Source organism: Lolium rigidum, chromosome 5 (genome assembly GCF_022539505.1).
Source record: "Lolium rigidum isolate FL_2022 chromosome 5, APGP_CSIRO_Lrig_0.1, whole genome shotgun sequence".
Lineage (NCBI taxonomy): Eukaryota > Viridiplantae > Streptophyta > Magnoliopsida > Poales > Poaceae > Lolium > Lolium rigidum.
The window spans coordinates 75,918,584-75,945,324 of NC_061512.1; the positions used below are offsets into that span (position 1 = coordinate 75,918,584).

General features: G+C 42.5%; 1 protein-coding gene and 3 long non-coding RNA genes across 4 annotated transcripts; all 4 read right to left on the reverse strand.

Annotated features, from left to right (window-relative positions):
* Positions 1-114: 114 nt before the first annotated feature.
* Positions 115-3,309, reverse strand: LOC124655003. The gene is made up of 5 exons (XR_006988542.1): positions 3,175-3,309; positions 1,949-2,083; positions 586-701; positions 458-522; positions 115-255 (listed from the first exon to the last, which is right to left on the reverse strand). It is a non-coding gene; the product is annotated as an uncharacterized LOC124655003 (long non-coding RNA).
* Positions 3,310-9,331: 6,022 nt separating this feature from the next.
* Positions 9,332-9,906, reverse strand: LOC124653577. The gene is made up of 3 exons (XR_006987972.1): positions 9,806-9,906; positions 9,535-9,726; positions 9,332-9,392 (listed from the first exon to the last, which is right to left on the reverse strand). It is a non-coding gene; the product is annotated as an uncharacterized LOC124653577 (long non-coding RNA).
* A 1,103-nt stretch (positions 9,907-11,009) lies between these two features.
* Positions 11,010-12,412, reverse strand: LOC124652067. Its single transcript, XR_006987574.1, has 5 exons — positions 12,309-12,412; positions 11,640-11,758; positions 11,519-11,569; positions 11,343-11,424; positions 11,010-11,048 (listed from the first exon to the last, which is right to left on the reverse strand). It is a non-coding gene; the product is annotated as an uncharacterized LOC124652067 (long non-coding RNA).
* Positions 12,413-17,376: 4,964 nt separating this feature from the next.
* On the reverse strand, positions 17,377-23,830 carry LOC124652381 (heat shock protein 90-6, mitochondrial). Its single transcript, XM_047191399.1, has 20 exons — positions 23,690-23,830; positions 23,132-23,338; positions 22,963-23,036; positions 22,626-22,751; positions 22,447-22,540; positions 22,276-22,359; positions 22,018-22,161; positions 21,827-21,940; positions 21,677-21,751; positions 21,497-21,571; positions 21,278-21,382; positions 20,614-20,745; positions 20,433-20,525; positions 20,268-20,345; positions 19,932-20,186; positions 19,137-19,239; positions 18,684-18,858; positions 18,484-18,589; positions 18,126-18,215; positions 17,377-17,974 (listed from the first exon to the last, which is right to left on the reverse strand). Exons 1-20 carry the CDS (start codon positions 23,828-23,830, stop codon positions 17,786-17,788), a joined length of 2,460 nt encoding a protein of 819 aa, XP_047047355.1. The 3' UTR covers positions 17,377-17,785.
* Positions 23,831-26,741: the final 2,911 nt, after the last annotated feature.

Here is a 26,741-nt window from a genome sequence, read left to right on the forward strand (position 1 = left end):
TACAACAGTGGCTCTCTTACCGCCACTGGACAGGGTGTGTCCGGTACCCACTCGCAACAAGTGCTTGCTCGCTGGACCCGAGAGAAGGTCCACGAGTCGAGCGACGGCCCCGCCTAGCCAACGACGGGACTAGCGGTGCCGGCGTGCACATGACAAACACAGACAGCATCATCGAAAGCACCACACAGCCCATCTGCGAACTCCGTATGCACGTATCTCCGAACTTCTGCCGCCGGCAGCGTCATTGGCAAACTCCTGCATGTTTATATGTGAACTTTCAACATGTTTAAAAATCATATATTCACCAAACGAAATGAACTCCCGAAAATATGAACTACGTTATGAATGGAAAAAATCAAAAGATAAGCTGAGACACTGTTTGATAGGAAGTTAACCATGCATCTACACTGCGTATCTCAAATCAAGAGCACATTGGATTCAAACGAAAGAGACGGACCTCTGGACCACCAACAACATTCAGTTTGACCAACCTTGCTTCCACATGCAGTGACGCGTTCTACCCTGTAAATAGACAGGTTATAAATTGCACATCTCTCAATAACTAACTTCAAGGGCAGAACTTACTCATCTCTGTTGGAGTCAAAGCGAAGATCAGGCTGACAAATGGTACAGTGAACCGTCAGCGGACTCTAGTATGCAGCGTGAATCACCAACTGATGCCACAGTTACAACCTACTCGTCTATGATCACAAATGTCACAGTTGTACAAAGCAATCGTCTAAAATTTGCTCAAATACAAAGCTGAACAATCTTTGAATAAAATCACACAAGGCAACAGTTAAGAAATATACATCACTAGCAGCAGTTTTTATATCTGAACTTCCCGCACTAACTCTCTGAACGAACTGCACATGCTTTCTAAACTACAGATAATGTGTGGCTAGGAAGCTACACACGCCACCGTCAAATTTATATATAGTACTTATTCAGAGGCCGCTCGACTTCATGCGCGCAATAGGTTGCTTGGCTGGATGGGAAAAGATAAACTTGCCCAGACTAAGATGGTGCCGTTTCTGGTCAACACGGGGCTAAGGCTGCCAGCATCTAGTGTTTCCATGACGCGCGGTGGAGCAATCAACAAGGCAGGGGAATGCAGAAGTAGGGATTGTGAACCAAGTGAGCTTCCGAAAGAAGTTGAGGTGAACTTCCAAACTATTTTTCCCATAAAAATGGAGCTCACATATGTACAAATAGATCTTCCCTGAAATCAAAGTTTAAGAATTCTCCGAAATACACAAGTGTACTGCCCAAATCCTTCTAATAAAGTGAACTCACCCGTAAAAGGAAATGAAACCTCAGTTACAAACAAAGTTTAGTAAAGTGCCCATGATCATGGCACTGCTTGGGAAATTTAAATTTCAGCTCTAGTAAATTAAAAAGAAACTTCATGTGTTTGTGGCATTGAACTTCCCATCAAACATTGAACAAAAGTTGTACCGCGGTATTCCTAAAAAAAAGGTAACTTCACATACAGAGTGAGCTTCCAGAAAAAGTTTCGATGAACTTCACGATAAAATTTGATTTCACATACTTACAAACGAGCTCCCCAACAATAAACAACGAACTTGCCGTTTTAAAAAAGCTAACTTATTTGTTGCATTTTTATCATTTGAACTAAAAAAGTATGTCTGAACTTTATTGCTCAACGAGCATTACAACAACACAGTGTGTTACCAAAATGCAAGTGGAGAAACAGACTGAACATAGTTATATTTATTTTCCAAATTTCACAATGGACATGTAAGAGCTCATAAACAGGAAATGACAAGTAATTCTACGACTACCTTCTGTAATGGGAAAAACTTATACAAAAGAAACTAAAAGAATGGCAAAAGTTGGTCAAAAACTTATGTAACATGCAAGTTTTCAATGATAGCAAGCTACTGTATTTTCCTACCGAACTCCTTTCCCTTATAGTGAACTTTACCTGAAAATATATGTGAACTTGGCCTGCTCGATGGAGGTCTGAAAATATATGGTCTCCATTCCGACAGGAATTTTCTTACAATCTAATGTCTGCATTCTAAAAGGGATGCCATCCTCCAATATGATTTGGCAAAGTCTAACAAAAACATTAATATATTCACATAAGGATGGCAGATTATCAATCCATGGCAGGTTTACTTCCTACGAAAATACGGTAAACTAACCAATCCTTAGTTCAGAAACATACATACAAAGTTGAATCAAATGAACTCCCGGAAAATATATAAAGTGAACTTGCCATGTAAACAATCCAAACTTCTTTTTTTTTTGCATGAGCGAGTGAACTACCTAGAATAAAAAAGTGTGCTCCCAGTGCCAAACGAGTAATCTGCCTAAATTAAACTATGGTTACTGCAGTTCAAAGCGAGCTTTATCTTTCCTAACAAATCAAAGCGAGCTTTGTTTATTCGATGCACTGAACAGCTATGTTTTGTAAAATGAACTTCCATTTTGTTTTTCATACAGCAGTTCAGCATAATCGATATGATAAAAAAATAGCAGTTAAATATTAAAATCTCTGCACTACCTAACAAGAAAAATTAGATTCAATTGTTTTATACTTTTTAGTAAGCAACTAGACAATCCTACAAATCTGGCATAGTAAACTATTTAGTAATCAAACTTCAATTGTTTTATACTTCAGATTCAAAAGATCTCTAAGGAGTGGACTAGTTTTTTAGTAAAAGAACAACCGTAGCTTAACAAGTGAACTTTTTATTTCATTTTTTTTACAATCAGAATCTTTTTTTGCAAATCAAATTGTTACGACAAAAAACCATTTACACAAAAATAGTGAACATCCTTTCTTATACAGAATTAAAATTTCACAAACACAAAGGTGCATTTCCACATGAGAATGATGTGAAACTCCGAGTTGGACTAATTGAACTTCTCCACATTTATAAAAGTGAACTTGCAAATTTTTAATGTGTGATTTTTAGCTGAAACCGCCAATTGGACAAAACAAATTCCCGGGAAATAAAAAATGAACTTGCCCATAAGAATAATATGTACCACTTTTTCCTACCATTCCAAAGCACCAGTATCTATTTTTCTTTGTATTACTGGACACATATACAAGAAGAACCGACACCTCTTTATCCATGCAATGCAAGGGAAAAATCATACACTAGATCCCTCCAAGATCATGATGACTTGGTCATATACCTGAGAGCTTTGAGGAGAGAAAGAGTTGATGTGCTGGGGCGATGCGCCATCGTCTGGGATGGAGGTCGAGCTGCAGAGCGCCGCCGACCGTCTATGACGCATGTGGAGGTGTTGGGCGCCGCCGGGGTGGGAGGAGGTGGGTCGCCGCCGGAGTTGGAAGAGGTGGGTCGCCGCCGGGGTTGGAGGAGGTGGGGCGCCGCCTTAGATGAAGGAGGTGGGGCGCCGCCTGGGTGGGAGGAGGTGGGCGCCGCCGGGATTGGAGGGGGTGGGCGCCGCCGGATTGGAGGAGGTGGGGCGCCGCCGGATTGGAGGAGGTGGGGCGCCTTCAGGGAGGGAGAAGGTGGGCGCCGTCGGGTGGGAGGAGGTGGGCGCCGCCTGGGCAGGAGGAGGTGGGCGACGCCTGGGCGGGAGGATGTGGGGCGCCGCCGGGATTGGAGGAGGTGGGGAGCCGACGGGGAGGGAGGAGGTGGGGAGCCGACGGGGAGGGAGGAGGTGGGGCGGTTGGTCGTTTTCCTCAGGGGATTTCGCCGGACTCCGTCACCGGCTCCCTCGCGACGGCTACCGCCGCCGCCGCGCCGCCGGCGCCGACGAGGTAGGAGGCGGGATCGGATTAGGGAATGGGCACGACGAGTGGGGGTGGGGGGGCGTTTTTTTCCTTCCAGATTGGGGGAGGTTAGTACGGGCGGTTCAGTTGCGTGGCGGTGGGTTTCGGTTCTGGACTAGTAGTTTTGTTGAATCGGGAGTAGAGGGGGTTCGAGAATAGCTATTCTAGAACCACTCTTAAGGGGGTTCGAGAATAGTTGAGCTCTATATATATACAATAGTCTGTTGGTTTCAAAAAAAAATATATACAATAGTCTGTTGATGTGATAGTGGTATCAACAATTAAAAAATATTATGAACATTTTGATTTTTTTTCTGCTATGGAGCTGAAACTATTTTGCCAATTTATCAAATTTAAATGGAAGATAATACAAAGTAAATAATAAAATTGTACCCAGGAAAGGTAACTTTTTATTAAGATAAGAACCGGCTTAGCAGACTAGTAAATTAGTCCACCAAACTAGCTTAGCGAATCGTGAATTCTTAGGCTGCTAGCTGCTCACTGACCCCGATCGCCAAATCTCTAAACACGCATCTAATTTGCGATCGATCAGCAGCTCCGCCGCCTCGACGGTTCTAGACTTCCGTGCGGACTCTTCTGCATCTTCGACCATCGCGGTTCAGAGCGGCAGCCGGCACGTCCGGCAACTTGGCAGGCATGGACGTGGCTCCTTCCGACGGGCGACGGCAGCATGCAACATATTTTCCCACCTGTTCGCTTCAATCTTGTCATGATAATTGATCTTTTGTTCTAGGATAATTTATGGCTTAGATATTATGGATCTTGATAATTGTTTGCACGTCAGGTTCATAATTCATAGAAAAGTGGAACTGTGGATTCCGAGCGGATTGATCAAAGGAGATTGGTCTCGCGGTTCTCTAAAGGTATTATTTATTTGGAGATGCCTCTAACGTACCTGATTGTCTGACCATTGCTCGAATGATAGTTAATTATAAATTTAAATAACCAAATTTTAACTGTAATCATTTGTGTATTTCAGGTATGAGGAGGTTTTTGGTCCCAAGAGAAAGTATTCGGAATGCTAATGTTGTGGAGCCAGAACATGACCCCCTACTTGATGCTGCAAACAATAAAGAGTTTGATCCAGCTAAAATTTTGTGTGATCCCGCTCTTAGGAAACAAGTTGCTGAATATGCTCCAGAGGTTCAAGATCAAGTTAGAAGGACATACATATTGAAGGGTCCAACCCAACCAATATTGAAATTTCTGGTACGGGTTCAAGAGCATGTTCTCAATCATGGTACTTAAGATATAATTGGATAGAATATAGTGAGTCAATGGATGCATCTTTTTGTTTCTATTCTTTCCTATTTAAGCAACCTGGAAGGGCTGAACAATTTGATTTTGAAGTCTTCACTAAGACAGGTTTTAGGGGATTGGAAACATGCATATAGAGCTTCACCTGAGCATGTTGGTGGTTTGGATAGTGGCCACAATAATTGTGTTAGCATTGTGATGATTTCAAAAATCAAAGATAAAGTGTGTCAAATAAGTTAGCTCGTGCAACTGATGAGTCAAAAGAATTATACAAGATCCGTTTGACTTCTTCTCTGGAGTGTTCAAGATATCTTATAGCACAAGGTTTGTCATTTCATGGTCATGATGATGATAGATTGGTACAAGGATAGCAATGCAGAAGTGAGAAGTTCTTTACATCGTGGTGGGAAAAATTGTCAGATGACTTCCGGTGATGTACAAAAGGAGCTTTCAAAGTTAACAAAGTGATTATGGGAGAACTTGGGGATAAAAATTTATCCGTGCTTATCGACGAGTCACAAGATATATCTGTTAAACAACAAATTGGTTCAAGATGTAAAATTCCGGTTGGCCACAATGAGAGATAATGGTTGGGAAAGTATTTTTGTAGAGGTCCAGCAATTCTGCATTTCCAAAGGTATTTTGGTGCCAAATATGGATGATGAAATACCTGTTCGAGGTCGCAGTAGGCTAGAGGGAAGGACCATCACCAATCTTCATTATTACTGGGCTGAAATTTTCTATGTTGTTATTGCCAAAATACGTGTTGAGATGAATCATCGCTTCGGTGACTCATATCAGGAGGTACTTTCTTGTTTCTCATGTCTTGATCCTAAGAATTCTTTCTCCAAGTTCAATGTAGAGAAGCTTTCTCGTCTTGATGAAATTTATAGTGCAGATTTGTCTAATGGTGATCGTTCAATATTGAGGGATCAACTTGAGACTTATGTTCTTCATTTGAGAAATCATGTTGCATTTTCTGCTTGCAAAGGTGTTGAAAGCTTGGCTGCAAAAATGGTTGAAACAGAGAAGCACTTGGTATTTTCATTGGTTTACAAGCTCATCGAGTTAGCTTTGTTATTGCCCATGTCAATGGCATTTGTTGAGAGAGCTTTTTCAGCAATGAAAATTATCAAGTCTAAATTGTGCAAGAAGATAAATGATTATTGTTTCAATCACTTGATGGTATGTTATACCGAGCGGGAGATATTCAAATCACTTGATGATGTTGTTATTACTCGAAGGTTTCATGCCTTCAAGAGTCGTAAAGGGGTTTTGCCTCCATGGTGTCATTAGTATTTTAATGGTATGTGACATGATTTCTAATGTGTTTAAGTATTTGTAACTAAGAATTAGTAATTCTTACTCTCCTTTTTATTTTGTTTGTCTTGATTTATGTGGATCCTATTGTCAAGTGAGCAATTTTTCATATTTCCTTATGTATTAAGTTATTCCAAACTATCATGAATTTATGATTTCTCATTTCGGTAATTTTATTTGCAATATTTATTATAATTGTATCAGGTTGCAATCTTCCTTTTTTAGTTTTGCTTACAACACGCCTAGGCTCCTATTTTTTCCTGGCTCTGCTAGTGCCACGAGCCACGTGGCAGCGCCACCACCATTCCCTGCCTTTCACCACCATCGTTATGAACGAGGACATGCAGCGGAGCCGCGGGGTACTTCTGCTACAAATACGAGAACTATACCAAGCGAGGAAAGAGAAGAAGAAGAGATAAGTGTGCAAGGAAGAAGAGGATGAGCAGGGCGGGGGAGAAAAAGAGGAGATATCCCCGCCGCCCGCTCGCGGCCCTATCTATTCCCGCGCGGGAGTGGAAAACGTGGTCGGCAACTTGGGATTAGCTATGTCCACCACGTCCCCCACTGTTTCCATTTCCCGTGGGGAAACTGCCCCACGACGTCACATGGCGTGTATTAACCGCCACGGGCCACAAAATATCCCGTGAGAGTCACCCACGTCCCCCACTGTTTCCGTTCCCGTGGGAAAACTTCCATATGACGTCACATGGCGTGTATTAACCGCCACGGACCACAAAATACCCTGCGGGAGTTTGAGGTGACAGATTTGACCGCTTGTCAGGCCCACTTGGTGCATGCGTAATAATGGACGGCAAGCAGTCCTGTCAAATCGGCAACAAGCTAGCATGTAGCGTAGGACTGCCACCTCGAAGACCGAGCCGGTCTCTCTGTGGGCCATGTGACCGCTGGCTCGCGCTCGCGAGCCGTCCAAGATGAGGAATTTTGGCTAGCCGTCCCAGGTTGGCTGCGCGCAGTCGACATCCTGCCCTACAGCATTCATCAATAAGTAATTCATGTTGGACGAGAACTATCAGTTTGGGAGGGAGGGGAGCTAAGGATCTCTAGCCAAGAGCCATAGAACCTCAACAGCTTCAAAGGATAATGTCGCAAGGATGAACCCGGCGGTCTCAAGTCAACAAGCCATTAAAAGATAAACATGGAGATAACATGAGAGGAGGGATGCTTGTTGGTTACCCTTATGCTCCAGGGAAAGGTGTTCCCTGGACGGTTACAACCTTAGTCGGCTGCCGCTCACGCTAGTTGCCAAAAGTCCACACCTGCGTCCCATCAAACAAGGACGGGTGCACTGTGGAGTCTGCCACCCATGTCGACAAGGACCGAAAGCGATGGGACGGCCATGCCGCTAACCATGGACGATACGCCGCTAGAGGGGTTGCGGCATGGCACTGCGGCGCATAGTGCTACCTACGCCATGGCGACATGATGGAGCAGTCGGCGCGCCCCGCATGGGCCCCTGTCAGCCCGAACAGAGCGGGTTTAGTTTCTCTCTCTCTTCCTTCTTGTGTACCCTCGGCACCGCCCATATAAGGTGATCCAGGGAGCCCTTTACAAGGGATTGACTATTCTGGCAATATAGAGCTCTCCACTATACATAGTAGCTTCTTCCTCACTGGGATACGCAGCTCAAGGAGCAACCTTGTACCTATGTGATTATACAAATCTGGCAGGAGTAGCGGTTTTACCTTCACCAGAGGGCCCCTATGCTTCGTGCCTAATCTTGTATCCGGATTCCGCCGTTAGCTCATTAGGCTCCACTCATCTCTCTTAGTCATCTCATGGCTACTGCCTTCATGATACGTTAGCACCCGGCGATCATGAGCTCACTAAATACATAGGTGTTGATGCCTACTTCTTTCGGTCTCTTTTAATTTACTCGAATTTAGTACAAAATTATACTAAATTCGAGTTAATTAAAAAAGATCGGAGGAAGCACTTTGTACACACTAATGCAGGAATAGATTCCATATGCCTTCTGAATTGCAGATTTCTTCAGGATGGTCCAGACTAGACCATGGCAAGGATTATTTTTCTCCAAACTCAGTGTTGTTAACCTACCATAATTTGAGAGGGTTAGTGATGCATAGTCTCCTTCATTGTATATTCTCATTATATAAGAGGCTTTCTACATATTTCCACACCTGTAATGGTAGTTGCTAATGTCCAACAATTAATAATTCAAAGATTTGAATTTCGCTTCGGAAAATGGATCTAAGAAAATTAAAACATTTAAACTTGTCAATTTTCCATTGGACGCTAGTACTCCCTCCGTTCCACAAAGGTTGTCTAACATTTTTCAAAATATACATCCAAATTATAACAAATCTCAGGCAAGCTTGACGGAACAGAGGGAGCGTGAATCTTGCTTCAGAATTCTTTTTCGTGCGTTCACAGCTGGGAGGGACCAAATCTGAACAAAGAACTGTCAGTTTGAGATCGCCCGATTCTTGATCGGTCAAACTTGGTCAAGGAAAAATGGGAAAAAAAAATTTGTTAGACGGGACAAAAGGAAACCACATGCTTTTGTTTTGTCCAAAAAAGCAAACCAGGTGTTTATGAGGAAGAAGACGAGAGATGGTACAGAGGAAGAAGACGAGAGATGGTACAGAGGAAGAAGATGCTTTCAACACATGCGCGTGCGATAACTGAGAGACCCAGACACAGTAATTTTGCAGAAACAATGACATTTGTGCGCAGTAACTGAGGAGGTTTGATGAAGTATTTACACAAAAATCAACAAAATGGTCCCAGAGGCCTGGTCCTCACATATACGGTATATGTTGCATTAAGCACAAATTCAGATCATCGATAGTCAGGACTCAGGATCATGTCACGTGTCAAACATATTTACTCTCGGTGTAGGTTGGCACAATGCAACTTAGACACTCCTATATCATGTTTGTTCACAATTGCAGTGTACCATTCAGTTGGAAAGACTAGTTCAAGATGACATTTGGGTTCCTGCAGCTCCAATTTACTGGCGCTTGGCCATGTAATCCTGAAATGTTCAAAAAAATAGGACAAATTTATCAACTTTAAAATGCGAGAGGGAGACTTTTTTTGTTAATCTATAGCTAGACATCAAGAATTATCAAGAAGTACTTTGAAATGCTAAGGCTTAGTGTAATTCTACTAGTTACCAAGATTTCTGTTGCTGATGGACGATCAGAAGGAGATGATGCGGTGAGCCTCTTAAGAAGCACCGTGTCCCCTTCCCATTTAGTTGGGTAATTTCCGTTACTCAGTCCTCTCAAAACATGGCCTTTCTCTTGCCCAGTAGAAAAGGAGTGGAACATCTCCACAAGTATTACCCCTAGGCTATATATATCAGCCTGATAACAAAGATAACTGTATGTCAGCTGTGAAAAGGGAATTCTTATATTTACAAAAAAAAAATACTAGATAGAGTACCTTATCAGTATGATCCGATGCAGTATCATCAAGCTCAGGAGCAGCATAAAGGTGAGTTCCACGTAGTGGTGTACCTTTCTTACCATCAACATAGTGTTTTGACCAGCAAGAGTGGCCAAAATCTCCAATCATTACTTGGTAAGTATCATGTGAGAGAAAAAAAATGTTTCCAGGTTTCAAATCACGGTGTATAACTCCATTTTGGTGAATATATTTAAGCGCCTTGGTTATTTCTGTGAAAATAATCCAAGCCGCCTCTACATTTATGGCACGCCCCTCTCCAACAGGTAGCAGTTGCTCAAGAGTCCTACACGATTAAAATAAAGAAATTTCTTATATTAGATAGATTCTACTAGAGCAAACAAATATACTAATACATATGGTACATATCAACGCCGTTAGACTGAAGTTTCTTTTATTGACATTGGTACTGCTATTACTACCTTGTGGGTGGTAATTAACCCATATCTCATCATTCCCCATATCCTTTCTCCCACCCGCCAGAGCCCCCTACTTTCTAGTTGTGGGTTGCAAACAGCATGCACTTGTTTAAGCAACACCCCATGATACACTGGGTATTCTTACAAAATATTCCCATATAAAAGTGATGGTTTAAACAATTTTTTGATCCACAATCCTTATTTCACGTGTGTCTAAGGTTAATATACTATCCACTAGATGGATGGATTTAAGTGTTGTCTTGTTCAAAAGTAGCTAAAGGGTGGTTTAGAGTTTCCTTAAGATTATGACTATGTATATACCTGGAGCAAATGTTCATCTGGATAATGACGTATCTTGGATCAGGCCCATCTTCGCACACATCATATTCTTCGGTATCACTTCTTTCCAGATAAGTCTTGTACAATCCATCACAGGCCCATGCCTGTTGCAAACTAAAATTAGATCATTCTTGGATATCACAGTATAAATATTCTTACAGCCAGAAGACATGAATTACAGAAATATACATACCTGGATAAAAGTAACAATTCTTGAATCTTTGAGTGCTGAAAAGATAGTAACCTCCCTGTAACACAAAAATTAAAATATTAAAATATATTTCATAATTGTGTTAACGAAGGGTCGTATCTTGAGAATAAATCAGACCTTGGCTCTTGGTAATCAATTGCACCCTCATCATCAAATTCATCTGTTATTTGCATTTTTTTCAGTGCAAATTGAACATCACCAAGAGAAGTATCCATATAAGAACAGCAGTAAACTTTGCAGTCTGAAGTAACACCTGTTACAAATTCCATTAATTTATGAAGATGGCCAGATCAGCAAGTTATGAAATATTACATCGCAAGTAATTAAACCTGTTACATCCATCCTATGCCCTTCCATCCCCACATGACAAAACCAGTGATAAAAAAAGGGGAAACTGTCTTTTCCATGGATAAGAGAAACTTCCTTCATAGATACATTTCAGTTTTTGCTCTTAAAGCGATAAAAAAAGGTACCCATTAAAAGAGAAAACTGCCCTCTGTCCAAAACATCAACAATGAACAAGATTAACATGGGTTTTATAACTTACCTAGCACTTTAATGAATCTAAAATCATCCACATGGGGAGTAAGTTTTGAATTGACAAATCTGTATGCAGCATCTGAACTTTCCTACACAAAGTTAAACATACATAAAGATAACATCGTCAAGTAAGAGATGTTAGCATGTAATTTAAGGGTAAACTGATAAATTAAAAAAAGTTACCAGGAATCCTTTAAAAGCACTTGTAGGCTCTTTTAGCAAAGTGGAAAAGGCCTGCAATTTACTTTAACTGTTAGAAGTCACAAGAGAAAAGATAAGTACAGAATGATGTCCTACTTCTTACCTTAGTACAAGCTTTGTGAGTTTCATCCTTATCAATTAGGGATACAGCTGTTTTGTCCCTTTCTGTGAGTTCTAACCAGTGCACATGATGTTGCCGAGTTAGTTTCCAATGGCTGACATCTAGAAAAAGTTAAGTGAGCCATTAGGTTAGGTATGGTTAACAGTTGGCTATTAAGCTTCACCACCATTTGGTTACTAAAGAAAAGCGGGTCATTATGTTATACTTTTAACATTTAACAATAGCTGACTCGAACTATAGGTACTACTATTTAACACCAGATGCAAAAAACCAAGCATTCACTACAGATGAACAGTCAATAATTCCACAATCAGAATATCATATGAACTAGAAACTAAGAAAAGTTTTAAGCTTCAGAAATAATCCAGGCAACTTCAAGGCAAAACTTGATCAGTAAAGTTGCCATTGGTTTTACCAAATATGAGCAGCATTCAAATGTAAAGTATTAAGCTTCAGTATAGCATAAAGAAAAGATTGTGTTTCTACAAGTAAGTCAGATCATGTCCTCTCTCCAATTGGCCTCAACCAAACGTTGTAGAAGAATTAATGATACTCCCTCCATCCAATAAAGGATGTCTTAGATTTGTCTAAATTTGGATGTATACTGTCTAGAATCAGAACAGCAAAGCAATAAAAGATTAAGAGGCTTACAATGTAGAACCAGAACAGCATGTGAAGCCCATAGACGAAGCTCAATGAAGTATCTCGGCAACGAGTGCACCTCCTCATCTGAATTAAGCTCCACTGAAGTATCATCATCTAAATTCAGAAGGCTGATCAAAGATTCCTCCTCATCATCATCATCATCATCATCATCATCACCATCATCCCTGTACTCAGCATCCTCCTCTTTATCCTTATGTCTTACATCAACTTGTGATGAATCCTTCATATTCTGCACATACGAAATTGCACACAAGATGCATCATTTCAAGTAGACGGAAATAAACCTCACCACCAATCTTTCAGCAACATGGAAAATAACTCCAATGTGATGCATAAAATGTACCTGCAGCTTGTGATATGCATCTTTCATGACATGGCTGAACCATTCAACCTGTGGAACAAGTACTTAAACATCTAAGAAATTGATATAAGAAAGAAATGTTACCGAGCATTGCAGTCCTACCAGGTAAGCAGACTATCAAGCAGTCAACAACAGACAGTCGATGATTTCATCAGCATGAAAAAATAAAGCACCCATAATTTCGTTTCCGTTTCCATTTCAGATGTTTACCACTCTCCTTCAGGATAAGCAAAGACAGAAATCACTAGAATCCTACTTCCACACAATGTATCATCTCCATCAGTGACTGATCTACAAACATGTATTAAGTTTACATTTCAGAGAAGTTCAATTTGACCAGAACGAGCAGAATCAAAGGAAAAAAAAATCAATCAACCATATAGGCCGGGAGCCGCACGCAGAGACACACGCCTGCACATAAGATGATCGGTGACAGTTTCTTATCAAGTAGATTGAACCTAGCCCAGCGATTTGTATCATCTCTGTTCCATTGATCATTGCTCAGGGGCAATATATGATCTATAATTGAGGAGGGACCTACTGTCAAAACAATTTTACAGTGCAGCAGCCCCTATTGGGTATTTTAGCAATGGGCAATCAATTTTGGATGCAACTTTGTGGGCATTCTTAACTTACCAATGCATACTAAACCCTGGACCTGGAGAATTAATGCAGCAAAACTTCCATTCCGAAGTCAGGAAAACATCGAGTGAAATTACCTGATCAGCGTGTTCTTCGTCATCATCATCATCAACGGCCTCCTTGGTCACCTCGTTGAGTTTCACATGTGACAGCGTCGCGATCTTGTCGATCTGGTCATCCTGGATGATGACCAGGACGAAGTCGCCCGACTGCACATCGGCCGTGGACGTGGCCGCGGCCGCTGGTTCGTCGAAGTTGAGCGGCACCCCGTCGCGGGCACACCGCGTCAGCTCCGCGATGAGCTCCACCCCGAGGTCGAGCACCGCGTAGAGAAGAGCCCCGGACCCCGCCGGGTCGGACCGGCACTGGGGAGGCGAAGGCATCCTCGAATCAACCCGCGACGGAGGCGAGGAGATCCGGGATGAGATCCGTCGCCGTCGCCGGTGCCGGTCCAAACCCTAGCGGAAGGGAATTGAGATGGGGCGGTGGGGAATTTTGGGCGTTGCGTCTGTCACGGAGGGAGGGAGGGATCGGATTTGGGCAAATTTTAGAAGGCTGTGGAAGTTTCCACAGTGCCGCACACCCCAGCGCATGCCCAAAGTCGCCAGATGGGCCGCGGCCCAACAACATCAGATAATACAGTTTTCTTTTCTGCTGTTTCTTTTCAGTTTTTAAATTATTACAGATTTTTTTAAATCTTAGTATTATAAAAAATAAGAATTTTTCATATTTTTATGAACAAATTTCAAAATCTAAATAGTTTTTAATTTGATCAATTTTTTAAACTGAACAAATTTCTTAAAAGAACATTTCTTTAAAATTTATAATTTTTCATGACTGGATTTTTTTATTTTGAACATTTTTTGACTCTGAACATTTTTTAATTTGAACACTTTCCAAATTTAAACATTTTAAATTTTGAAAAACCCCAAATTTGAACATTTTGTTAAAATCTACACAGTTTTTTAAAATTTAATATTTTTGGATCTTACAAGAAAAAGAAACAGAAAAGAATCAGGAAAAAAATAGAAAATAAAGAAATGCAAAAGCCTAGCCCCTAACCGGGATGGTCCGCACTGCCGACCTGATCGGCGGATAGGATTTGCCGAGTTTGGGGAGCTCCTATTACCCGCTCGATGCGAGTTGAATGGATCGTGTATCTCCACGCACCCTTGCTTGTGTTTTGGGCCAGCCATTTGCTTCTTTTCATGTGCTTTTCCTCGCGTATACTGAGTGTGGCCCAAAAGATTTGCCACACTTTTTCTCAAGTGTCTATTATTTGCCACATAATAACTACCTATCATTGAACAAGTGCAACGAAAAGTGTTGTAAGTTGTAAAATCTCTCGGTTGTGCCATGGTTCATTTCATTCAGTGACGTGGCAACAAGTTAAACGCGTTGATTATGTTGGCCGCCCTCCATTTGGCTAGAACGAAACAGTTGACTTTTTGACAAGGTAGCAACTATGCCTTGGGAGGTGTGTAGGCTTAGGCTCATTCTCGTCGAGTTTAAGAAATGGAAGAGCGAAACTTTGTGGAGTGGTAGAGGTAGTCTACCTAGGTATTTCTTGGGCCAGGCTAGGCCGAGCTTCGGGCCTGGCCAAAAAAGCTTATCGCCTGAAAATAGGCTCATCTGTGGTTGACCTACCTCCAAGAGTAAAAAGCCCATGGTCTCTGAAAAGCTCGACATTATGCAATGATGTAAATCAAGAACACCATAAGTGTTTAAATCTTTCACACTCGAATCTCACCAAAGCAACAAGTGCGGCGGAGAAATTAGAGAGGAAGAACAAAGGTGAAAACCAATAAATGACTCCAAGATCTTGGTCTAATGGGTTCCCCTCACTTAGAGAAGAAATTGATTGGTGGAGATTGTAGATCTAGATCTCCTCTTCCAAAGAAGTCAAAGAGACGCAAAAATTACATGATGGAAGGAAGAGGAAACAAGCTTTAGGAGGTTCAATAATGGAGGTGAGAGAGACAGATATAGGTGAACGGTTGACCTAACCTCCTCAAAGAGGAAGAAGGGTTTTTATAGCATGCGGAGAAAACTTGCAGTTTGGAGGATTTCTGCACGCTCCCACCCAATGTTAGGTTGGCGGAAACGACTTCGACATCAAGAGATCCGGCTAGGAGTGATCGGGCCAGCCGGTGCACCAGACCAAAACCGAGTGTGGCGACAAATGTTCTTGTTGCGACTGTCCTAGCACCGGGCCTCAACGAGTGGCACACAATACTCACTCCGATGGAGGCCAGTGGATAGACCAGTGGCGACCAAGCCATCTGATCGTCGAGCCGATGAGACCGGGCATGGCGCTGGTTGTGCAGAAACACCTCAAAAGACTTCTTTGTTCTCAAGCTATACTCTCTCCTCACAAAGTTTCCAAACTCCGATTAAGAAGAAACCAATTTTATTGGAAAGATAACGATAGGTAAAACCCAATAAAAAGTGAAAAAATACTAGGAAGCAACAAAAGATATTTTACCATGAATTTAGAGGTGAAATCCCTCTACACAAAGAACCTAGCATATGAAGCAATCGAGTTTGTTCCTCGCTGAATGAAATAAAGAAATAGAAAAGGACTAAGTTTTGTATTTATTAATCTTCATGCAGCAGTCAAACATCCTAACGACAATTGAACTTAAGTTAAAAAAAATGTTTCTCCTCTTCATCGTCATGCAATGAAAATGTCCACATTTTTTATCGAGTCTCCCATGGCCCACCTCTTCCTTTATACTAACATGTTCTAAAAAATATCGTCATTTATATGGAAAATGTGGACACTGGTCCCCCCGCGCGGGGCTTAGGAATGCAATGAACACTTCAAATGTGTCACTTCTGAAATTCAAAATAAGCAAAACATAATATAAAAAATAGCAAACTAAAGTTCAATTCTTATTCATGAACAAAGTGCACACATCTTGTGTTGTTTTCGAAAAAATAAAGTATCACCAGATCATGTGTTACTACTTCCATTTTAACATCTACAAGACTACAAAAGTATCATGCCTCCGCTAGACCCTTGAGGAGTTGAGGTTATTGGAGCTAGAAGCAACACTTCAAACTCATCAAAGCCATGGCGACGGCGGAGTGAAACTGTAGTAGCACGACACGACAGAGATAGGGACACGGTTTTACCCAGGTTCAAGGAACAGCCTACAAATATTGATGGTGTTGAGTTCTTGGTTTGCTACAACTACAAGGATTCTTCAACCCTATACCAAAAGACAGCATTATGCGGCATAGGTGTTACATCCTGTATACAACTTCGCACACCGCTTTTAGCAATGGCTCGTAATGCGGCATCTCTTCCACTACCAGCACCCTTTACCATAACTTCTGCTTGTTGCAAACCTACTGTACGAATAGCATCTACTGCTGTTCTTTGACCAGCATAAGGTGATGTTTTTCTTGAGCTTTTGAATCCACAAGTACCCGCAGAGGACCAGAAAACCACCCGACCTTGTGGGTCTGTAACAGTTATAATGGTATTGTTGAAACTAGCTTGAACATGAATAACCCCTTTTGTTATTCTACGCGCACTCTTCCGTAAACTAAAACGTGCACCACAAATTGAAGGGTTCCTAGGTGCCCACAGGCGGCTGCTCGGTTGTCTGGGACAAACTACACAAAAATATGATAAATTCTAACAAATTTTATAGTAAGTAGTGCACATTTCAAAAATAAAATTCGTCAGGTTTTGTCAACATAATATACCATAGAATACAAATTAGTTTGCATTAATATTTTACACCATTGTAACATAAATCATTGGCTATCTCTAGAATTCATTTTGGATTTTCTAGAACTTTAAAATATGAATTTTAAGTCTTTAAACATAAGGAGCTACATATAAAGAGCTACATGTAGCTCAGTCTCTAAAATGCTACTCACTGAAACATAGACTATGTTACATAGTAGCAACGACGAGATACATCAGCGTTCCAACAAAACAAGGAGTGGCTCAAGAGAAAACGAAGGCTAATTTCCTTGCAGTGTAAGAAGAAGAAACAAGTCAAATGGATGTACTCTCTCCGAAGCCACTAGAAATCATTGAAGCTTCAACACTAATGTTCAAGATCACCGAAGGACATAGAATCAAGGACACACGATCACACATCTCTGGTATGACAATGTTGAACTTGCTTGAGTTACTATCTAGCAGATGTCATAAAAAGGAACGGATAATGTAGTTGGCAACTTGGTATGCGCTGGCCAAAATGTTCTCTTATTATCAGTTCATCGCCAGAATACTATCTAGGATAAGCTTACACTAGCACTCGCACGGCTCATACTATAGGCCGTGGAAACAGAAATCCCTGTTCCGAAATAATAAAAAAGGAACAAGCACAGCAGCTTTGCATTCAGTCCACATTGACCCCCGCTGAGCTAAAACTACAAGGATTCTTCAGCGTATATTGAACAAGACCAGGCTGGGAGAGCAAACGAACAGGGTTCCTTATTTCTGCTGGTCAACCCCGACGGATTCCACCACCTCAGCTTCAAGCAGCTCAGACTCGGGGCTACTAGGCGCAGCAGGCTGCTGCTGGCTTGTCTGGGCATGTTGGGGTTGCGTTGCCCATTTGCCTGCCATAGCCGCACTCATCATGTCGTAGATCTTTGAGCTCAGATCGGTCGGGTTATCAGGCTGCAACATAGTACCGAGTGTGAGATACATCAGCATGCTCTCCTTTGCAACACTGCTGTTGTGCAGCAAAAGGAAGGTCTGGGTAGAAAACACGGGCCTTTTTTCATTGAAAGCGATATGAGATAGGAAATAAGTCGAAAGGCGTACTCACCGTAAAGCCACTAGATATCATTGAAGTTTCAAAGAGGATGTCTATCGCCTTTAGAGCTTCTGAGTCATCAGGGTTGCTTCTGCAGGCATCCTGTGTTGCCCATGAAAAAATCATTAGGAAAGGAAGTCCAACAGAGTGTATAAAGGCCTTAAATCAGATGTACCATTGGAGATCAGCTTCCAAGATAAGACTATAATCATACTAGCAATTAAGAGAGAATTAGTGCCCTCCATTCCCTCAACATCCCACAGATTGAATTGGCAGTATAGTACATTGTTTTACTAGGCCTAGATGCCTAAGTACCGATCAATGGAGATGATGTTAAAGCAAATCCTAAATAGAAAAGGTGAGCACTTACATTCAATCTCTTGATTATCTCATGATCTGGGTTTATTTCAAATACTTTCCTCGAACGCATGAAGTCCAGAGAAGACGTATCACCTATAGACTGTGCCCTCATCAACCTGGCAAACAATATCAAAGCTTTTAATTGACAAGTTTTTAAGTCAGTGTATTTTCAAACTAATATTAAGGAAATAAGTGAAATAGAGCCCCAACCTTTCCATATTGGCTGACCAGCCAAACTTAGCTGCAACTAGGACACATGGTGATGAGCTGAGACGGTTGGATATATCAACACGAGCAACCTTCTCACCCAAACGCTTCTTGATCCAATCGCATGTCTGACTGTATTCCTGCTTTATTTCCTTCTCTTTTTCCTCATTCTTATCACCTGGATTATATTTGCAGGCCACGATCAGGAACTAGGAGTACATAATTACGGCAAATGAATGTTATGCTTCCAATTTTGTAAAGAAAATAAAAGCCTACATTTAAGGAAGTGCCTGATACAAGTAAGCATTATAGCTGATTGTACAAAACCAACCTCTACTTGGTGACATCTAACTCACTTCACACTTCGGTGATTAATGAGGAAAGGTAAAATAGTAAACTAAGGTGATTAGTGAGTAAAACAATGAAGGTTACGAAACTATATTCTTATATTCATACCTAAGTCTAAGTCTTCCTTGCTAATATCCACAAAACTCTTATCCTTGTAGGAGCTCAGATTTTGGAGAGACACTTCATCCATAGGGTCAATCAGAAGTAAAACCTACAAAATATAGCACATAATACCAAGGTTAGAACAGGCATAGAATAGTGAACTAGTTTCTGGTAAGAATCATAACTCTTTTGTACCCATTAACAGCCTAGAAGATTCATTTGTTCTGAATAATGTCATAATGTATCATGGCTTGATGCAAAAACAAAACCGTCACACCAGGCTTTAAGCTTGTATGTCTGAACAGAGAGCAAGGGGCTGTTCGGAATCGAGCAAAGTCATACTCCGTCCATTCTAAGTGTCTCAACTTTTCTAAATATGTATCTACAACTAAAGTAAGTCTAGATACATCCGCACTAGACAAAACTAAGACCCTTATTTTAGTATGGAGGGAGTATGAAATCTGGAAGAATGAAGTTCCAAATGGTTTCATTTAGGGTGTTTGGAATGGAGGAATCATGAACAGTAAATCTTAGGTCGGTTTCTGTTCATGCAGACTTTCCACAGATTTTACAGGAAAATAAAAATCTGCCCTGGAATCTTTTTTCCAGGTCAGTTCACGCCACGCTGAAAGCCCCCATGTTGCTGACAACTGGGTTCTTGCTCTTGGGGAAGGGGGGAGGGGGGTGGATCTTTGAGATTCCTCCATAATGGTAATTGCTCCAATATGAGCAGGTGCTCGTACGCAAGTTGTGTACTGCTACTTGCAACGAAAAGATAGATTGAGCTAGCTCAGTACATACCTCGTAACCTTTTTCATTGAGCTTCTCCAAGAAAGGAGCATTTTTGGCACTGCTCAAACTGTCCCCAGCAATGTAGTAAATGGCCTTCTGCTCAGGTTTCATACTTTCCACATATTCATCCAAGCTAATTAATTCCTCATTGCTTTGAGAAGAAAAGAAGCGGAGCAAAGGAGCAATCCTCTTGTGATTTTCCTTGTCTTCCATGCAACCGAGCTTTAAAAATTTGCCGTAGTTCTCCCAGAATGCTTCATACTCCTGCAGTAAGCTTTCAGATGAGGAAGCAAAGAGAAAGACCAAAAACCATATACTCCAAAGAAAGGAAAAGAAAAGGCTTACATCTCTGTTTTCGCTACAAGAAATACCAAGTATCATATCAAAGGCTTTCCGCACCAACCTCTTTCTCATTATACGCACCTATGAGGAAAAAAAAAGTTAAATCAAACTTGAGAGCTTAACATTGCAATGCAGAAAAACAGTAGAAATGCCTCGCAAAGAACTTACAATTCGACTCTCTTGAAGGATCTCACGAGAAACGTTCAGTGGAAGGTCATTTGAGTCGACGACACCCTTCACAAAGCTCAGGTATCTTGGGAACTGATGAATCACAACTCTCAGTTATCAGATTGGGATGGTAACTATTGACAAAGAACCATGTTGAATACAAGCTAAGTATCAAGCATACCAGTTCACCATCAAAGTCATCTGAAATGAACACCCGCTTGACATACAGCCTGATATTCTTAGTCTTCCTATCAGTTATGTCCTCTTTCTTCGTAGCAGGCACATAAAGAATTGACCTGAATTCTACTTCACCCTGCATAAAATTAAATGAATCACTGTTACTTGAATGTGAGTCGTGAAGATGTTCCTATTTATCACCGGCAGTCAGAGTGGGTCAATCAGATGTGTACATTCATGGGTCATCAGATTCTGACAGAATTCAAGCCACAAATAAGAACCAATCTAGCATTCACAACATTATCAAACGCATTACCATTTAACGCACAATTAGAGCTTATTATTGCCTATCACAACACAATGTTACAGAAAAAGCTGACCAAAGAATACTACAGCTGCACAACTACAATTTGAACAGCATATATGTAGGTAGCAAAATTTTCCCAAGCTCAATGCTACATAATTAGGCACTGTTCTACTCTAGACTTTGCTTTTGACTAATCTCTTTCAGAAAAGACATGATTTATAGATGAATACTTGTGGTTAGCGATTGGAGGATGTAAGGTGTCAAAACAAATAAGTTGCATTTGTTGATCAACTGTGCAGTATGCGGACAGCCCATATTATATAGGTAAAAGCAATTGCACATATTATGCGAAGAGACGTACCTCCGTAGTGAAGTGTGAGGAGGCCAAGGGATCCATATACTCATTGAATGTCTTCTTGTAAAATTCATTGTACTCCTCGGTTGATACCTCTCTAGGATTCCGAAGCTAGCAACAACAGAATAACAGGAATTATTTTAGGCTCTCTCAGAAAAAAAATGGAAGTGCATAAAAATATCATTTCTTAGCAAAACGAGTGCACTAAACAGTCAAAATTCTCACCCAGATAGGTTGTGTTTCATTTGTAAGCTCCCAGTCCCAATACTTCTCCACAACGGTTTTTGTCTTCTTCTTAGTCTGTTGGCATCACAATAAAGTAAGATTAAGCAAAATCTGCGCAACAGAATTTGGCTCACAGGAAAGCGGTGTAAAAGGACGAGTTTTTGCCATTTGCAAACTTGCCTCTTTTTTTATTTCACCATCGCCTTCTGTTTCTCCTTCTGTTTTAGCTTCTGCAGGGTCCTCATCAACCTCAACCTAGAAGAAAAACGAATGTCCTGCATAAGTAATGTTCTACTCAAATAACCACAAATACCAAAACAGATTGCTCACCTCTTTGGTGAAGCCTTTTTCTTGCCAGGTGTAAATAGGGAAGGAAACAAACTGGGAGTAATTCTTCACGAGTTTTTGGATCCTCTCAGGGTGAGCAAAACCCTTGTCATCACGCTGAAGCAAAGCATAATGCATAGCTTTAGATAGGTTGTGAAGTGAAAATTTAAACCGTAAAATATAAGCTAACAGACCTTCAGGTAAAGAGTAAGGCGAGTTCCCCTAGGAATGAGCTTCTCTGGGTCTGTCTCTTCTCTAATTGTGTAGGAATTAGATTCTGCTTCAGATTCCCAAACATATTGCTTATCTGACTTGGGGCTCTTTGTTGACACAGAAACCTATTAACAGAACAAAAAAAAAGTACAGCAAGGGACATTCAGCGGTTAATAAAACCGAAGAAACTCTACCTGGCATCCACAAAATGTCAAATGCAGACCATGATAACACAGTACCTTATCTGAAACAAGAAATGCAGAATAGAAACCAACGCCAAATTGGCCAATCAAGTTGCTATCAACACTAGCTTCTTGGCTCTCCTGTTGAACAACAAACATAAAAACAATAAACATAGAGGATCTGAAAGATAGACAAGGGGGGAATAAAAGTCTGCAAGTAGATCACACCTTCAGTGTCTTGAGGAACTTAGCGGTTCCACTGCTTGCAATGGTTCCAAGAGAGTCAACAAGCTCTTGCCTCGTCATACCAATCCCAGAATCGCTGAAAAGCAAATGTAGGTCAGGGTGCAGATCATTTCCCAAGAAGAACCTATACAATTGACCACATGGAGGTAAATCGAGCTTACGTGATCGTTATAATTCCATTGTCCTTGTCTGTTTGGATGCGGATGTAAAGCTCAGAGCCATCCTTGAGAAGGTCAGCCTCAGTGACACTCAGATAGCGCAACTTGTCGAGTGCGTCGCTTGCATTGCTGCAAGTACAAGGAAGATCAGAAAGAACGGATTTGGTCAGAGCGATCGGACTAAAGTTCCAGGACAATCATCAAGTCCTGACTCAACAAATAATTACAAAACTGGACGAGGAACAGGTGCCAGTGAGCACAACAAATATAGATTGAAATCAGAGGTAGCTACTGGTTTTTGTTAAATTGAGCAGTTTATATGTTATCAATTGTCGCCCACCTGACCAACTCCCGAAGAAACACCTCCTTGTTGCTGTACAAGCTGTGCACGATCAAATCCATGAGCCTATTGACCTGCCAAGCAAAACCGTTGCCCATCATGACATCTTTCACAACACACCATCGGTGAAAATTAGCACGAATCCCCCCAAAAAAATCCTTTTTTTTACCTCAGCCTGGTACTCGAACTTCTCGGCAGGTGGCGCATCAGATGAGTCAACCGCTGCAGCGCTCGATTCGAACCGCCTCCCGACAAGGGAGCCCTCCCCCAGCTTGAGGGAGGGCATGTTGTTTGCTACATTAAGCTTGGGCGCCGCGAGCACGGAGAAGAGCCTCTTCCCTCCGTGGGGAGAAACACTGGGTTCCCGGTTTGTCACCTGAAAGTTAGACGCAGTAGAGGATGTCAGAAAGCAGGTCGTGTGGTGGGCTCAGATCGAGCCGCTGGATTGGATGAAGATCGGAGGAAGTCTAGCGATTGCACATCTGTGGCCGAATTAGCGCCAATCTTGGAGACCATATGAGATACTGGGCACTAAATCAGAAGAACACCAGACCTCAAACCGACGCACGGACTCAAATTAACGCATATACCACCCAAATTAGTCCACGTATAGTTCCCAATTTGGGGAGAACCAGATTGACTAAAGCCGCACTAAGTCATTCCTATCAATCGCGAGACACTAGACTAGCAGCAAAGTGACACTGTATCTGGAGTCACGTGTGCGTACCGAGCGGGGCGGGTTCGCGGGCGAGGCGGCGGCGGCGGTGGCGGTGGCGGTGGCGGCGGCGTCGGCGGAGACGGCGAAGGCGGCGGCGTGGCGGCGAGCGGCGGCGCCGGCGCAGAGGGATCGCCTGGAGGCCCCGAGCATCTCCGGTGCTGTACTGCTGTTCCTCCTCCCGGGCGAGGGCGAGTCGGCGAGAGGTGTGGACCGCAGGCGCAGGGGAGAAAAGGCGAGGGTTTTGGGAGAGGGGTAGGGTTTTGTGGTGTGGCGACGGGCGAGATGGGACTGGAGGAGGAGGAGGCGTATTAATGGACTGCGCCTTGCGGATCAAGAAGAAGGAACGGGTGTTTCGCTGACGCTGTGGGCCTTGACGTCAGTGAGAGAGTGGGGATGGGGCTGCGTGTTGTGGAGAAGGTTCTGGAGCGGGGGAGGAGATAAATGCTGTGGGCCCGCAGTCCGTATGATGCAGAGAGGTTGGCATGTGGGGCCAAAGGGTATCTACTTGAGGACTGTTTTTTTTTAAGTAGTAACCACACATTTTATTAATAGAAAATCAAGTTACATGAATAAACAAATGTAAAAATAACAAGACATACCAGGAGAAAACAGTTGTCCTGGAAACTTTGCAAAAAAAATCCTAAAGGATCGAAGTATACAAATCTATTCCTAGGGTTTCCTGCACTCGCTGGAGCCAGTAGTCGCCGCCAAACCCCAACGCCGCCTAGACGCACGTTGGAAGAGACACTGAGCCTCCACCATTGCCAGATCCAAAAGAGCACCATCGCCAACGAAGTTTTGTGAGTCGATGAACAAGCCCGCTGCAAGCAGCAAGGCACATGTCGTTGTGGCACATCGACCAGGGGACGTCCCCGTGCTAACTTGGACCAAGATCCGCCGAATCCCATAGACGAAATCGAGGAATAACGATAAATCAACCACCTCCGAACCAGCATCCTTGCTCCAGAGCATCCACCTCGCCCCGGTCCCAGCGCCGTCATGGACAACGACAAACGCCAGCGACACGTCGTGAAACATATCTCGCCAGATATGAAGAGAGGCGAGAAGACCAAGCAGCCGATCTGAAAGACAACTCCAAGACGCCGCCGTGATGGTCGGGGCCGGTGTGGGACTGGAGTTGAGACGGATTTATTTGCCCGGGCGTCGCTCCCACCACCCCAACAAGGTACCACATCAGATAAGCCCTAACTACAGAATGAAGGAACGAGGTCCCCTCCCCCTCCTGTCGTCAAAGCGGCAAGCGGAGGGAGAGGGGCCCAAAGCTTCCGTCGGTGGAGATGGGATCTGGCAGCCTGCCGCCTGAGAGAGAGAAGCAGGAGCAAAAACGGTTGCGACTTTGGACTGCGCACAAGTGAAGTTCTGCAAATTGTTGTACGTTTATCAACATCTAAGCTCACTAAGCTTTAAAAGGATGATGATGAGATTTGTAAAGCCTTTGCATTTCATCAACTCAACAAAAAACTATGAGAGAACATGTATGAGAGCATTTTCGGTCGCGTCCCACAAACCACGTCCGGCAATAGCCCTGGATTGAGATTTTTGGGAACGCCACTAAGTGGTATCGCTTTTGGGGCGTGTCTCTACCCAGCCGCGTCCACCAAACTTTATTTTATTTCAAAAAAATCATTCATGATTTTGAAGCATCCTCGCCGCTTTTACATAGAAAAAACATTGAACCGGTCGACGAATAACATCCATAAACCTTGGCAATACACCTTCTTGGTTCAGCTGGCCCTCGCCTTCTATGGTTGCCGTAGTCGCTGTTGTCGCCTGAGTCATCGTTGTGCTAGTGTATACGGCAAGACTCGTCGTTCGGCGCTCATCTCATCGTCGCCTTCGTATAGAAAGTTTACCAACCAGTGGACATCTAGGTTGTGGGCGCGGGCAAACTTCTCACAGCCGGTGTGGAGGTAGATCTTCCCTTATCTATCAAACAAGACCTCCACGGGCCACCGACAGAAGTCGCAGCTTGTTTCCCGCAAGTTCACCTCGGCCGGCTCCCGACCGTCAACAAATTCCGCGAACTTGTCCGGAAGCTTCTTCTTGGTGAAAGGGTCGTTGTTAATGTGGACAACGAACTTGAAGTACATGTCGCGGAGGCACTCCGTCTCCTCTTCCTCGATCGACGGCTGATTGCAACAACTCTGTGTGTACCAACCCGTTGGGACTCCAAGTGCAAAGTGTTGTAGTAAGCTTATTTTTTCCACAAGGGTGACTCGAGGTTTTATATCAAACTCTTGGGGAATTGGTAAGGGGTTGATACTTCTTCTCCTCTTCTAGCAACCTACAAAGCAAAAAAATTGTCTTGTGTCTCCAACTCTATCGTGTGGTTGTCATGCGCAAGATTTCGTATTAGTAATATGAAATATAAACACAAATAGATAAACTAGGCAATCAAGATAAAAGCAATGAAAGGATGGTTGTTTTGGGGTTTCGTGTGTGTGTTTGCAAGTGAAGAAAGTATTTTTATATTTTTGAAATAATAAATGGCAGAAAATTAAAGTGTGATATTTGTGTTGGGAAGGTGTTTCTTATGGTTTAAAATGGACCGGGTTTATGGGTTCACTTGTCTACTCTATTTTTGGGTTCAAGTGGACATAAACAATTCATCAAAGACATAATATTGATTAAAATTCAACATGTGTTTGATAAGTATTTATATGGGCATCACGAGTCCTATCAGAGAGATGATGCAACACATCTCTCTTATACTCCTCAAGAAAGGGAAAACTCCAAACAATTTTGAATTAGGAATCAACAGAGTATAGCCTCAGGTAATTTGACATAATGTTTGAATCACAAATATGCTACCTTAACCAAACAAGATTATCAAGCCGTCACAAGATAATTATAGCACATGAATTCACTTTATGTTAGGTGGCACCATGGCAGCGCTAGGGTTGTGGATGTGCGGCGCTAGGATTGTGTGTGAAGGACGATGAGTGAGCACCCTATTTTATACGCCGGAGGCAGGCGAGGGGGCGGTGGTGCGCATTAAAACATCGACACACATGACAAGGCGCAACAAGATGTCTCCCTG

What these genes read in the sequence shown, in the direction of transcription:
- LOC124652381 (XM_047191399.1), bottom strand. Translation starts at nt 23,830, where the DNA reads ATGCTCGGGGCCTCCAGGCGATCCCTCTGCGCCGGCGCCGCCGCTCGC. An exon ending in AGTTCGAGTACCAGGCTGAG is followed by an intron (nt 23,037 to 23,131) that starts GTAAAAAAAAGG and finishes TTTGCTTGGCAG; the next exon opens with GTCAATAGGCTCATGGATTT. An exon ending in CTTGTAGCGAAAACAGAGAT is followed by an intron (nt 20,187 to 20,267) that starts GTAAGCCTTTTC and finishes AGCTTACTGCAG; the next exon opens with GAGTATGAAGCATTCTGGGA.